The following is an 11,560-nucleotide window of genomic DNA, read 5'->3' as shown; positions in this document are numbered from 1 at the left end:
GTAACGAAACGAATTTTCAATTTTCAATTCAGTTATGTCGTGTTTTACAAGTCAAGCATTATGACATTTAGCCATAAATTATTTTGGAAAATTGAACTTAATCTATTATTGACACACAGCACAGTTTGAAACATCTACACTACAAATGGCCGTTTAAATGAAACACATTTTTATTTCTTACAAGACAGCTCTTTAAAATTACAGACTTCATCAAACATCTCAGTGTTCTGAGTGATGTTAAAGCATTTGTTTGTTTGTTTTTTATTTTTAACTGTAAGTGAAACAATTAAGTGCAATATTTATTATGTTTTTAAAACACTTGAACGCATCCAGAGACTTGCCAACATAGTGAGAATGACAACTCGCTGCTGCCATCTAGTAGAAAGGATTTGGGTAAAGCAGCTAAAATGGATTCTACGCTGAATAAGAAAAAAAAAGAAAAGAAAATTACAGACATTTATTTCAGCATCATGTAAAATTTAATAGGAAGCAGTCTCTCACGCTCGTTGTGTACTTATATGTACCCACAACAGCAACATTGTATGCAATCATCAGTCATCAGTTTCTCCTGCAAGCCTCCTCTTCAGCTTATCATTCTCTCTTTGCAGCATTTTATTCTGAAAAAGAAGTATTAAAAAGACTGAGAGACTCATTTAAAGCTTTCGTGAATATTGGAAATATTTAATTTCATAAGCTCTGTAAGTTCTTTAACAGAAATAGAAAAAAAAAACAGCCATGACAACTCAGGACTGACCTTATGTTGGAGCGCCTCCACTTTTATGTCTCGTCCTACTCTGTGTGTCTCCTCCTTCTTTGAAACCCGAAAGGCGTCCCCAATAACTGAGACCAGCACGTGAGACTAAAAAGTAATTCAGAAAAAATCACATCTGGGACACTAGAAGCCAGAATATGTCATTCAGCTGTGGATTTGTAGTCTTCTGCTCTACCAACATCAAACTTCAAAGTTGGTCTTTAGTTTCAGCCTTGGGAATACTCACAAACTTTGCGCTCTGAAACAGATAACAGTGGTACGTGTCCGCTGCAGGGTGCTTGGCCACAAACCCAAAAACTTTGGGTGAAGAAGGATGGACAGCACAGAAGGAAATAGTAGAGAGGTTGCACGAGTACAATAGGAACTGAGGGAAGGGAAGATGATGAGAATTAACATTTTAAAACATCATGAAAGCTGAATACATCATGAGAATGAGCAGTTTTGTAATTAGGACACTTTTGTCACACACCTTGGTTTTGTTTTCCAAAATGTCTATCCCACTCAGAGACAGGAACAGATGGACTTTGCTCTTCTTTGCAGCTTTCTCAGAGGAGAATTCATCTGAAGTCTAGGAATGACAAAAACACACAAAATTGTTTCATTTAAACAGTATAAATAATCCTGCAGATGCACACAAAGTTGGCCTTTCCCTACTAGAATACAAGACTATTTTAAAGGGGTACATTATAGACAATAATGAGAGTCTGCAGCCATGTTAGCAGCCCTGTAGGAGCTGAAGCGGTGGCTCTAATAGCTCAAGCATAATTAAACCAATATATGCATGTCTGCAAGCTAGCACTTACCAGCTGCCCAATTAGGTGGAGCAGAGGTGGGTGGTATTTACATATTTGGTCATGAGTCAATGCACTGGATACATTGACGCTGCTCTATTATTATGAGCAGTAAAAGGGTTTATGAGACTTGATATGAGTATAAAGAGACAGGACATAACAAAATAGGGATACAAAACAACCACAAACACAGAGAACAAATCATAAAAGTGAGCAAAACAAGTACAAAGAGGAACAAGACAACCACTCACACAAAATAATCACAGAGACGCAAAGCAACAAAGAGGCACGGGGCACTACAAATAAATACACAGCAACCATAAAAAGGCTAAAATGGGACATCAAAGGGGTACAAACCAACCACACACGGAAGAATAACCACAAAGAGACGCAAAATGACTACAGAGTGCCACAAAACAAATACAAAGTGCTGAAAAACAACTACAAACAATGAAAACGTACAACAAAGCACTAAACAACTTAAAAGCGACAACAATAGCCACAAAGACACAAAACAACTACAAAGTTGTGAAAAATGATCTCAAAGTTGTGTAAAACATCCACAGAGCAGTGTAAATGATTTCAATAACAGTTTCTCATATGTGGCGTGGCAGAGGTGTTGGGCGCTCTTTTCAACACTTCATGTTGTCAGTGTGGAGCCGATGGTCGCTGACTACATGAATGCATGATCTATGACACCAGCACGACTAAAAATAACATTGTAAATGTATTAAATATGTCGGTGGCTCACCTTGAGGTTCTGAGCGGCTTCTTCCAGGATCTGTATTCCATCGGGGCGGACCACCTCTACTCGACCGAGAAACTACAGTTTACAGAAACAAGTGTTGTTTTTGTTTTTAATAATAGTAATAATAAGAACTTTACTTAGCATTTTACTTTACACAGTATGTTTTTTTATATATATATTTGGTTGCTACCTATCAAGTATACAAATAAAGTTGAATAAAAAATAAGTAATCTCAGAGCTGAGAATATTTTTCAACACTCTGCAACAAAACTGTGGCTGTTAAAGATCAGCATTTACCTTTACTGGAAAGGAGATCTCAACGTCGTCTTCCACGTCATTCATCTCAACACTCGTACCAAACTAAAGCCTGGATCTGTCAAAGACAGACATAAATTAGGTTTAAATAAATATATATTATACAAATGATCTAATCAACTATATAAAGAAAAGAAGTGCTGGAGATTTCTTCTTACCTTTTGTAAATATACCGCAAACGGAGTGAATTGGCTTCCAACTGCAGGGAGTGTAAAGTCTGTCAGAGTTAATGAATAACTGATTTGTCTTCCTTATTGCTTATTGCACATCTATCTGATAACCAGCCAGCCAGACATCTAAGCAAGATGTTTTATTGTGTTTAAAAGCTCTTTCGTGACACGAAGATCAGGACAAAAATAATTAAATATAAATATAAATACATACATATGTGTGGACTGTTCTAAAGTAGAGGTAGACTAACTCTTCTCTTTGCTTAGCTAAGCTTTTTCTTTAAGATATTTTATTTTTGGGATGTAATTGAATAGTTGCTGTAGAAACAGACAGTAAACGAGTAAACACAGGTAACAAAGGTGCCGCTGGTTGAGAGTGAAACTGGGGATGTGGCATGTGGTAGTACACACCCTAACACCTCTGCAGTATTAGAAAATCCAGACCGGTGACAAGTCAAAGGAAAACCCTGAACCTTTTGACACTGAGAGCATCTTTAACATATCTATTTACAGCCATAATATTATAGAATACTGAAGTTTGTGTTAGAAAAAGCTCAGAATTTGTTTTCATATGGTTACTGGTGATCTCATATTGACACCTTAACTAGAGATTTGATTTAGCCTTCTTTACTGCGGTCACAGCTCATTACACCACATTCAGATGCTTTGATAACTTTAATGCAGTCAGGCTTGAAGTCATTAGGGGCACGGCTGCTTGGACACACATATATACAGGCAAACAACTGCTACCATCTAATTTGCCTTCCTAAACCAGATCTCTCTACTTTGTGAACTGGGTGCCTATTAAAGCATTTTGAATGTAATTGGTTAATAAACAGCCTGGCTTGCTGTGTGGTTAGTCACATTACCATCACCACTGATCTAGTCTGCTTTGTGCATATACTTAAAAACAAACAAACAAACAAACACAAGAACTTCCAGTTCAACTGTATTTATTGTTTACAGTGCGTGCCACTTCATCAATGCGCAATTATATATATATTTGTCTTAGCAAGTACATACAGGAAACATCAACGTCTCGAGGTGGAGAAGAGCATCGTGTTAAACAGTGGATGAAAATGATGATTGTGGTCAGACAACGCAAAGAGAAGCCTAAACCAGACAGTTAAAATACCCAACCATTCACTTCTCACAGTCAACAAACGGTGAGTTCAGACAGTTTTTGAACACATTATCAACAATGCCCAACATCCTGCAAACATACTTTTTATAACATATTCCCAAAAGACTGCTTGTTCCCAAAAGACTGCTTGTATCAAATCAATGACAGAAATAGACAGAAAAGAAGCCTGACTCTCAGCACAGCTGCCGACACGCTCCATGAGGTGTCGGCAGCTGTGCTTTAGGCTTCGTGTTCGTGATGTCATACAGTGATAGAGGGGTGAAGTGACCTGGGGATGGCTGACTAAAGGATCCCTTTTTGTGGCAAGCTTTATGTGAATGATGAGATGACATAACACCACCCACTCAGACGGACACAGATGGAACAGAGCCGAGCGTTCACATTACCGTTAAGTGCCAATTTCAGGTTTAGTTTGTGAGACGTGACAAACTAATCCCTGATCATTACAATTCAAGCAACAGTCTGTTCTATTAGTGTGCATCTGTGAGGCTGGTGAGGCGACACTGCTGCTGTGTGCCGGGGTCTACGAATCGTTCACGGACATGTTCTCTATGGCATCGGGCAGGTTCTGGTCTCCGCCGCCTCCTCCCTGCTTCTTCTTCTTCCCTCCTTCCTGCTGTTTCTTTGATTTCTTGGACATTTCCTGATCAATGGGAGCTGGCTTGACAAACTTAATGATCTCTGTCAAACCTGAAAATGGGAAAAACAACAAAAACATTTAATATATCCAATATTTTACATTTCTTGTCTTAAAAACATATTTTCCCTTGTTTTTCCAACCATCTGGTAGAATGCACCAGAGGGTGACAGCTACGCTCCTGCAAGCTGTTTGCTGACAGTCACTGAACAAGAATGTTAATGGCGCACAGACTACATATAAAGTAAATAATATAAATAATAATAATAAATAATAAATATATAAAGCATGGATGCAGCTTCTGGGTATGAGAAGTGAAGTCTGTGGTCACGTTTCTTAAACTTTAATTTTTTTTAAATGGCCAGCAGGGGGAAGCCTTGAGCCTTTAAACTAACAATCTCTAATATAAACAATCACTGTCATGACACTGTGTCAAATATGATATGTAGAGATGTTAGGAGTCATCTTAGTTTAACTTGGGACAGAGGCAGGGTAGCAGTCAGTCCCTGTGATCAGCTTCAAGTGTTGGATACACATACGATTGACGGATATGGATGTTAACATGTACCTCTCAGCTGGACAGCACTTCCAAAAATGTCAATTTTTTTTCCTCTAAGAAAGCTGCAAAGCATTTGAAATTTGTTCCAAATGCTAAGTATTATATGGAGACAAACGCAGTTGAGATGATAGTGTACATTAACATCAAAAGTCTCTAGGTGCAGTAAACAGGTAAGAAAGCCAGCACAGCTTACCAGGAGGCATGAACTCCCTGAGCTTCTCTGGAACAATGATTCCTTCTTCAGTTTGGTAGTTCTCTAGGATGGCACACATTACACGTGTGGTGGCGCACATGGTTGCATTCAACATGTGCACAAACTCCGCCTACAAAACACACAGACAACGAGAGATATGAATTTAGAGTGTGGCTACAGAAAAGTGAAACGCATGTGCAGGGGGAAGCAAGTTAAGATTTTTCTGCTTCCCAGTAATTCGCTTTATCTTTGATCCCTTACGAAATAGCAGACAAGACACACAAACTGCATTAGTTCTTGTACGCTGTGTTGGAACTGAGCACTCACCTTGTCCATCATTTTTTTGGTCTGTCCGTAGCGGATGCGCAGCCGCCTGGCCTGGTAGTCTGTGCAGTTTGAGCAGGAGACCAGCTCTCTGAAGGCCCCTGAGCCGGGGAACCAGGCCTCCAGATCCAGCTTCTTACTGGCTGCATGGTTCAGGGCACCTACAGTACACATGAAGGAGAGAGCAGTTAGTTTATGTCAGGGGTGCCCAATCCCGGTCCTCGAGAGCTACCGTCCTGCAGCTTTTAGATGCATCCTTGTTCCCACACACCCGAATCAAATGAATGGCTTGTTATCAGGCCTTTGCCAAACACGATGGCATGCTGAAGAGGTAATCAAACCATTTGATTCAGCTGTGTTGGAGTAGGGATGCATCTAAAAGCTGCAGGATAGTAGCTCTCGAGGACTGGGATTGGGCAGCCCTGGTTTATGTCATGGTTGAGTTATAAAGAAATCATCTAAAACTCTTTCTGCTTGTTTGAAGCACAGTTAGGTGAATGCCTAGCAGGTAGTGCTGGATATTACGTTTATCTAATTTATCTACAGAAGGAATTCAGTTTGTAATGTTTCAGTTCCATCAGATAAACCACAAAGAAATTCATGAAGCATTTTCATACTGTCTTCATTTTTCCACATACAAATGCAGGTGACCCAGACGCAGCCTGGTTGTGTCATCTTCAACTGTCTGCTGTGCATGTTTAACTCAACTCTGTTCATGCTGCTTCAAACAATTCACCCCTAGTGGATGTTATACAGAGTTATACTGGACTGATAGTTCAGATAGTGTAAAAATCTAATTATTGACTAAATGAAGAACACATTTATCCTGTTTGTAATGCGTTCTAGATTTTGTAGGCCTACATGTGCAAAACAATCATTCATTTTTCAATGTCTGTCCACTGTGCTGAAAGTAATTACTGAAGTGGATAGTTCAAGTCATGAATGACTGTCCAACTGAGGGATGGTATTTATGTACAAACATGCATGATGATTGGTTTGGTGAAGGTCAGTCCATGTGTCTTTCTTTTCTTCTTCATGCACAATTTAAAAAAAACAAAACAAACTGTCTGTTTGTATTGGATTTCTTTTAGTTTCCAACACAAACAGACTTGATGCTGTACCTTCAAGAATGGGCCACATTCACGTCTGATATTTATTCCGTCTCACTTTAGGGTGAGACTGAATGTGTGTGGATATAAGAAATCAGTAATATGTAGTACACAGGATGGCCCAACAGTTGTGTTTCTTCCTTCCTACCAAAACACTTGGATATGTAATATTTATAATATATTTAAAGTTGTCACTTTCAATTGTGGTATGGTTAGCTGTAGTCTCATGGTATAATATTACTGTATTGCAATACAGTGATTCTGTGATATTCACAATGTGAGACCATCTACAAAATATAAGATCTGAGTAAATGATGGAGAAGAAAAAATATCCCTAAAAAAATAAAAAGACCTGAATTAAATATTTATTCCTTGTATTGTGTTGTCTGTGTGTGTCCAGCAACTAAAAATGCTCAGTGTGGTATGAGGAGTGAGAGTGCGTGTATTTGACCTACCAGAGACAATGTTGACGATACGATAAGGAATTCCTAGTGACTGGTAGAACTCTTCTGCTGTTCCTATCATCTCATCGAACATCTCCCATGATTTGCCGTCATGCGGTGAGGCATAGACAAACTGCTCAATCTACAAGCAGACGTAGAAGAAACAATGTTTAAAATTAAAAGCAAAAAGTACTTTTGTTATTAATGTTTTTGAAACTATATTAGTGTTAATCTGACATATTGTTTTTGAATAAAAATAAATTTAAAAATGTAATTATACAAAAAAATATCACAATTTCAACAAAACTGACCTTCTCAAACTGGTGCACTCTGAAGATCCCACGGGTGTCTCGGCCATGGGAACCCACTTCCTGTCTGAAGCAGGTGGAGAAGCCAGCGTAGCGGATGGGCAGGTCCTCTGGTTTGAGCCATTCTTCCCTCAGGAAGGCAGCGATGGGCTGCTCTGAGGTGGCGATGAGGTATTTCTCATCTATGGAACTGTCATCTGATTTCTCACTTCCCTTTCCGATGACCTGACAGAAACACGTAGAGAGGTTGAAGAGGGAACCTAAATCCATGTATAGACATATTTGTTGGTTGCCAATCTTCTTTTCTGCCACACTCCAATTATCTTCTACTGGACTCAGAGCAGGCAGGCTGCCCAAGTCCACTCAACTCACTGTCATCATCATCAGGATACCAGTTTGACACGGTTGGGACTGTAAATCTAATAACGAGAACTATTCACACAATATCTACAAAAATGCAACTGCTGCATCTCTAATGCACAGGTTTTATATTTTTACCACTTTGGAACAAGTATACTGCATGCTTCAATTCAGAGACAGTCTCCATACCTTGTAAAGCTCTTCATCAAACTGGCTGAGCTGGGCGACTTCCTGCATGACCTCCTTCCTCATGAAGAAAGGTGTGTACAGCATGGTGTAGTTCTTGCTGTAGAGGATCCTTAAGGCAAAATTGATCAGAGCCTGCTCCAGGAACACCAGGGGACCCTGAACACAGCAGAGAGGAGATAAACAGCTGGTCAGTAAAGGAAAGGAAGAGGAAAGGGAAACCTGGTCATGCTACTATGTGTTACTTTGTTTCTCTACTTACTTTTCTTCATATGAAAACATACCTTGAGAAAATAACCTCTGCTGCCAGCTACAACTGCTCCCCTCTCGCCATCAAAACCATCGATCATGACCACCAGGTCAACATGGGAGTACTTCTTCTGGGCAGTGCAGTCACCCCAGGTACGCTCCACCTTATTGTCTGCATCCTGACAGCAAACAATAAACAATTTGATTGTATGATCAGAAAATCTTGAACTGACAAGACATTTATCATACTACCAGATTCTGTGAATTACTAATAAGGAAAACATGTGTTTTTATTTTCAGATTCACAAAAAGCTCAAAGTTTATTTGAAGGTTTTAATGAGGTGTTAAAGCTGTATTATGCTGCCAGAATTGCCTGAAAGCCACACTCTCCAAACCTCTGGAACTCTGAAAAACTATTGGAATTATATCAGTGTTTTTATGTTGTTTGTGAGGAGAGCACTGTTTATCTGGGAAGACTATAGCATATGAATAACTTTCACACGAATGGTGAGTGACCTTTCACTTTTGGGTGATGTGGACCCAGATTAAGCCAGCAAATACTCCCCACAGCACAATACATTAAATCAATTATCAGGACTTGACAGCGAGACACCCTGCTATTTGCTGGTGATCCAGTCTTGTGTCATCGAGTTTTACTTTTCACTTTATGGGTGATCAGCATTAGAAGGTGCAGCTGATAACAGGAAGGGTTAGCTAAATAAATGATTATACTTTTCTTCCCCTGCCTGCAACTTTTCAGTGTACAACACCAGCTCACTGCTGGCTTACAGGACCCCTCATGGTGGCTCTATTTCCCTTGCTATGGATGTGGTAAATGAACAAGGCAGAAAATTAGGACAGAAAAATCATCATGATATGATGGTGTTTTGATCTGTGCGTGGGCTGTGTCCATTTAATGGATGATAAATCAATAACCACATTCATTACAGACATGTGGATGTTATTTACAAAGAAAAAGCTGCTTCTAGCACTGACCATGTAAAAGACCATGTAGTACGATTGATGCCCAAACCAAAAAAAAAAAAAGTCTAGCGGTCTTCTTTTCAGACATTCAAGATCAATGTTGGGCTCTAGTATTAACCCCCCCTCAAACCAAACCACACACCTCATCATTGCTGATGGGTACAGAGGGGTGCAAAAGGTTGCCGATCTCTCTCAGGTACTCGAAACGTTCCGCCTCCAGCTTTACTCTCTCACTGTCCATCTTCTCTATCGCTTCATCCACCAACAAACGCACCTTTTTAATCTGGGTTACTGTCAGGGCCTGGCACAGGACAAAAAAAATGCAAACAAGCTTGTTAGATCTGTTTGCCATCTTACAAACAGTTATGCTGTGTAGACAGAAAAGAGTGCAGTCAGTCATACCGACAGAACTTCAGCCGTAAGAGACTCCAGGTTCTGCGCTTCTTCAGGAACAGCCTCATCCTCTCCAACTGGTTCCTTCTTCTGCATGAGCAACAAAGCAGAGGGTTAAAGACAGACAATGCTAAACCTTGTTTATTTCTGAAGGGACTGGAAAACAAATACAATGCTCAACAGTCCCCATTTAGTGTTATGTTGAAATACCTTCATTTTTTCCCCGATGCTTTTGCTGCAAAGGTTCTTTGCTTTGTTCAGGTTGTCTGCAGTGAAGCGGCCTGTCAGGGGGTAAAATCAGTGACTCAGTGCATTATGAGATTGTGTGTGTGCCACAGCAGCTGGTCTAATAACCTGGTGACATGATTTACAGTAACTAAGTATTAAACAGCCCAAAATAATAATATAAACATAACACTATCTTGGCAACTTTCATACCTGTAATAATGTACAGAAGAAATTATTAAAACTGGATCATGTTGACTATCTCAGTAGTCACACTACAGGGCGACGTTGACTTGATATGTTGCTGGCTGGGATTGCATCAGATTGACTACCCGGCATCGTTTAGCTAACCCGGCGTTAGCCAGCGTTTCCCATTAAGCTAAGTCAACGGAATAATGGGAACAGGAGGTTAACTAGTGACTCGTCTTGTGAAAATTTGGTCTTAAATAACTAGGTACTTATTAAATAACAACCACAATGGCTTTTCTAGATTTGCTGAATTATGCTAGCTGCGCTAAGATTAGCGTGCTATTCACATCTGGTTATACTAAATAAAATGACAGACAAACTTCAATGAATTGCTTAAGAAACAGTGTACAACATCTATCCACTAATCAATACGGCGCAAATATAACACACCAACCAGCACGTTTACCATTTAAATTACTGACTTTCATAAGTGAGATCAGACCACTGCAGTGCAGTGAGCTTTTAGCTTGCGCAGCAACACAGTGAAGCTAACAACCAAAAGTATTCCCTAAATTTATTCTGAAGATTTTATATTTAGTATTACAATGAGCCGAATAAACAGGTGGACCCTGAATAAGTCAAAAACCTTGTTCGGTCCCATTTCGGATCAAACAGTTAACCACAATTAAACTGTAACAGTTTAAAAAAGACATTTTGTTAAATGGAGTCTGGCGTGAACTCTTCTCCATTATAAGATTCATTGACGGCTACGCTAACATTAGCATCGTTAGCCACCGCGTTGACGTTAGCTGCAGAGTGACTTACATTTTCTCCACTCTGTGTCTGCGGCCACCAGCTTGTCAACCAGGGTAACATCTTTAAACCTCTTTCTTTGAGTCTCACGGACGACTTCGGGGTCGCCGCCTTTGTCGGTTCGAAACAGGTCCAAGTCGAGCACCATCTTTCCACGCTGGCTGTCAGAGAAGAAACCGATAGAGCTCTTGCCGACGTCGCCTCCCACCGAGTTGCCAGATTCTGTTGTTCACGTAAAAAACAAAAAAAAAACAAAACCCTAACCACGTAATCCTAGTTGTACGGAGTCCCCGACGTCCATTGAGTTCTTTTGTTACTCCAATGCAAACAAGTATTTTAACTTGAATGAGATCAATATTTTGTTCATGATAAATACAATAGACCCAAATGCTCATGTTAACTAGGGTGTATTGTCAGTTTTTAAATACATTTAATTTATGAAATTAATTGTTAAAAAACATTTATACAGAAATTATCTCTGCTGGCTAATATGTTATTCAACAATGAAGTGCCACAAACTGCATTTCCTCTTATGTCTACTTGAGGCTACCTTGTGTGAGATTTCAAGTGCTGTGGGGGGCTGCCTGGTTAGTCTGCTTATCCCTGGAGGTGTTGAACAATATCAAAATGCATGCTCCACCAGTAGAT

The 11,560-nt window shown here is 39.7% G+C and overlaps 2 protein-coding genes across 2 annotated transcripts; both read right to left on the bottom strand.

The window, feature by feature from the left end:
* Positions 1-153: 153 nt before the first annotated feature.
* On the bottom strand, positions 154-2,851 carry LOC146681472 (PTB domain-containing engulfment adapter protein 1). Its single transcript, XM_085448938.1, has 7 exons — positions 2,785-2,851; positions 2,609-2,684; positions 2,315-2,386; positions 1,242-1,340; positions 999-1,136; positions 755-859; positions 154-617 (listed from the first exon to the last, which is right to left on the bottom strand). Exons 2-7 carry the CDS (start codon positions 2,651-2,653, stop codon positions 552-554), a joined length of 525 nt encoding a protein of 174 aa, XP_085305064.1. The 5' UTR covers positions 2,654-2,684; positions 2,785-2,851; the 3' UTR covers positions 154-551.
* Positions 2,852-3,732: 881 nt separating this feature from the next.
* Positions 3,733-11,131, bottom strand: sars1 (seryl-tRNA synthetase 1). The gene is made up of 11 exons (XM_085448920.1): positions 10,925-11,131; positions 9,896-9,966; positions 9,695-9,775; positions 9,435-9,593; positions 8,344-8,487; positions 8,063-8,218; positions 7,517-7,738; positions 7,218-7,347; positions 5,657-5,814; positions 5,330-5,459; positions 3,733-4,630 (listed from the first exon to the last, which is right to left on the bottom strand). Exons 1-11 carry the CDS (start codon positions 11,058-11,060, stop codon positions 4,464-4,466), a joined length of 1,554 nt encoding a protein of 517 aa, XP_085305046.1. The 5' UTR covers positions 11,061-11,131; the 3' UTR covers positions 3,733-4,463.
* Between the last annotated feature and the right edge of the window lie 429 nt (positions 11,132-11,560).

Source organism: Copadichromis virginalis, linkage group LG23 (genome assembly GCF_057382275.1).
Source record: "Copadichromis virginalis isolate Kocher_CV1m ecotype Utaka linkage group LG23, C_Virginalis_male_GT1.1, whole genome shotgun sequence".
In the NCBI taxonomy this organism is placed as follows: Eukaryota; Metazoa; Chordata; class Actinopteri; order Cichliformes; family Cichlidae; genus Copadichromis; species Copadichromis virginalis.
This window is presented reverse-complemented; position numbering and strand designations above follow the sequence as displayed.

Bases quoted from the DNA above. Each gene is read 5' to 3' on its own strand.
- sars1 (XM_085448920.1), bottom strand. From the start codon at position 11,060: ATGGTGCTCGACTTGGACCTGTTTCGAACCGACAAAGGCGGCGACCCC. The intron at 8,219-8,343 runs GTATGTTTTCAT...TGCTGTGTTCAG, and splicing joins GCAGAGGTTATTTTCTCAAG to GGTCCCCTGGTGTTCCTGGA. The intron at 5,460-5,656 runs GTGAGTGCTCAG...TGTGTTTTGTAG, and splicing joins CCAAAAAAATGATGGACAAG to GCGGAGTTTGTGCACATGTT.
- LOC146681472 (XM_085448938.1), bottom strand. From the start codon at position 2,653: ATGAATGACGTGGAAGACGACGTTGAGATCTCCTTTCCAGTAAAG. The intron at 2,387-2,608 runs GTAAATGCTGAT...TGTAAACTGTAG, and splicing joins AGATCTCCTTTCCAGTAAAG to TTTCTCGGTCGAGTAGAGGT. The intron at 860-998 runs GTGAGTATTCCC...ATTACTTTTTAG, and splicing joins TGTTTCAGAGCGCAAAGTTT to TCTCACGTGCTGGTCTCAGT.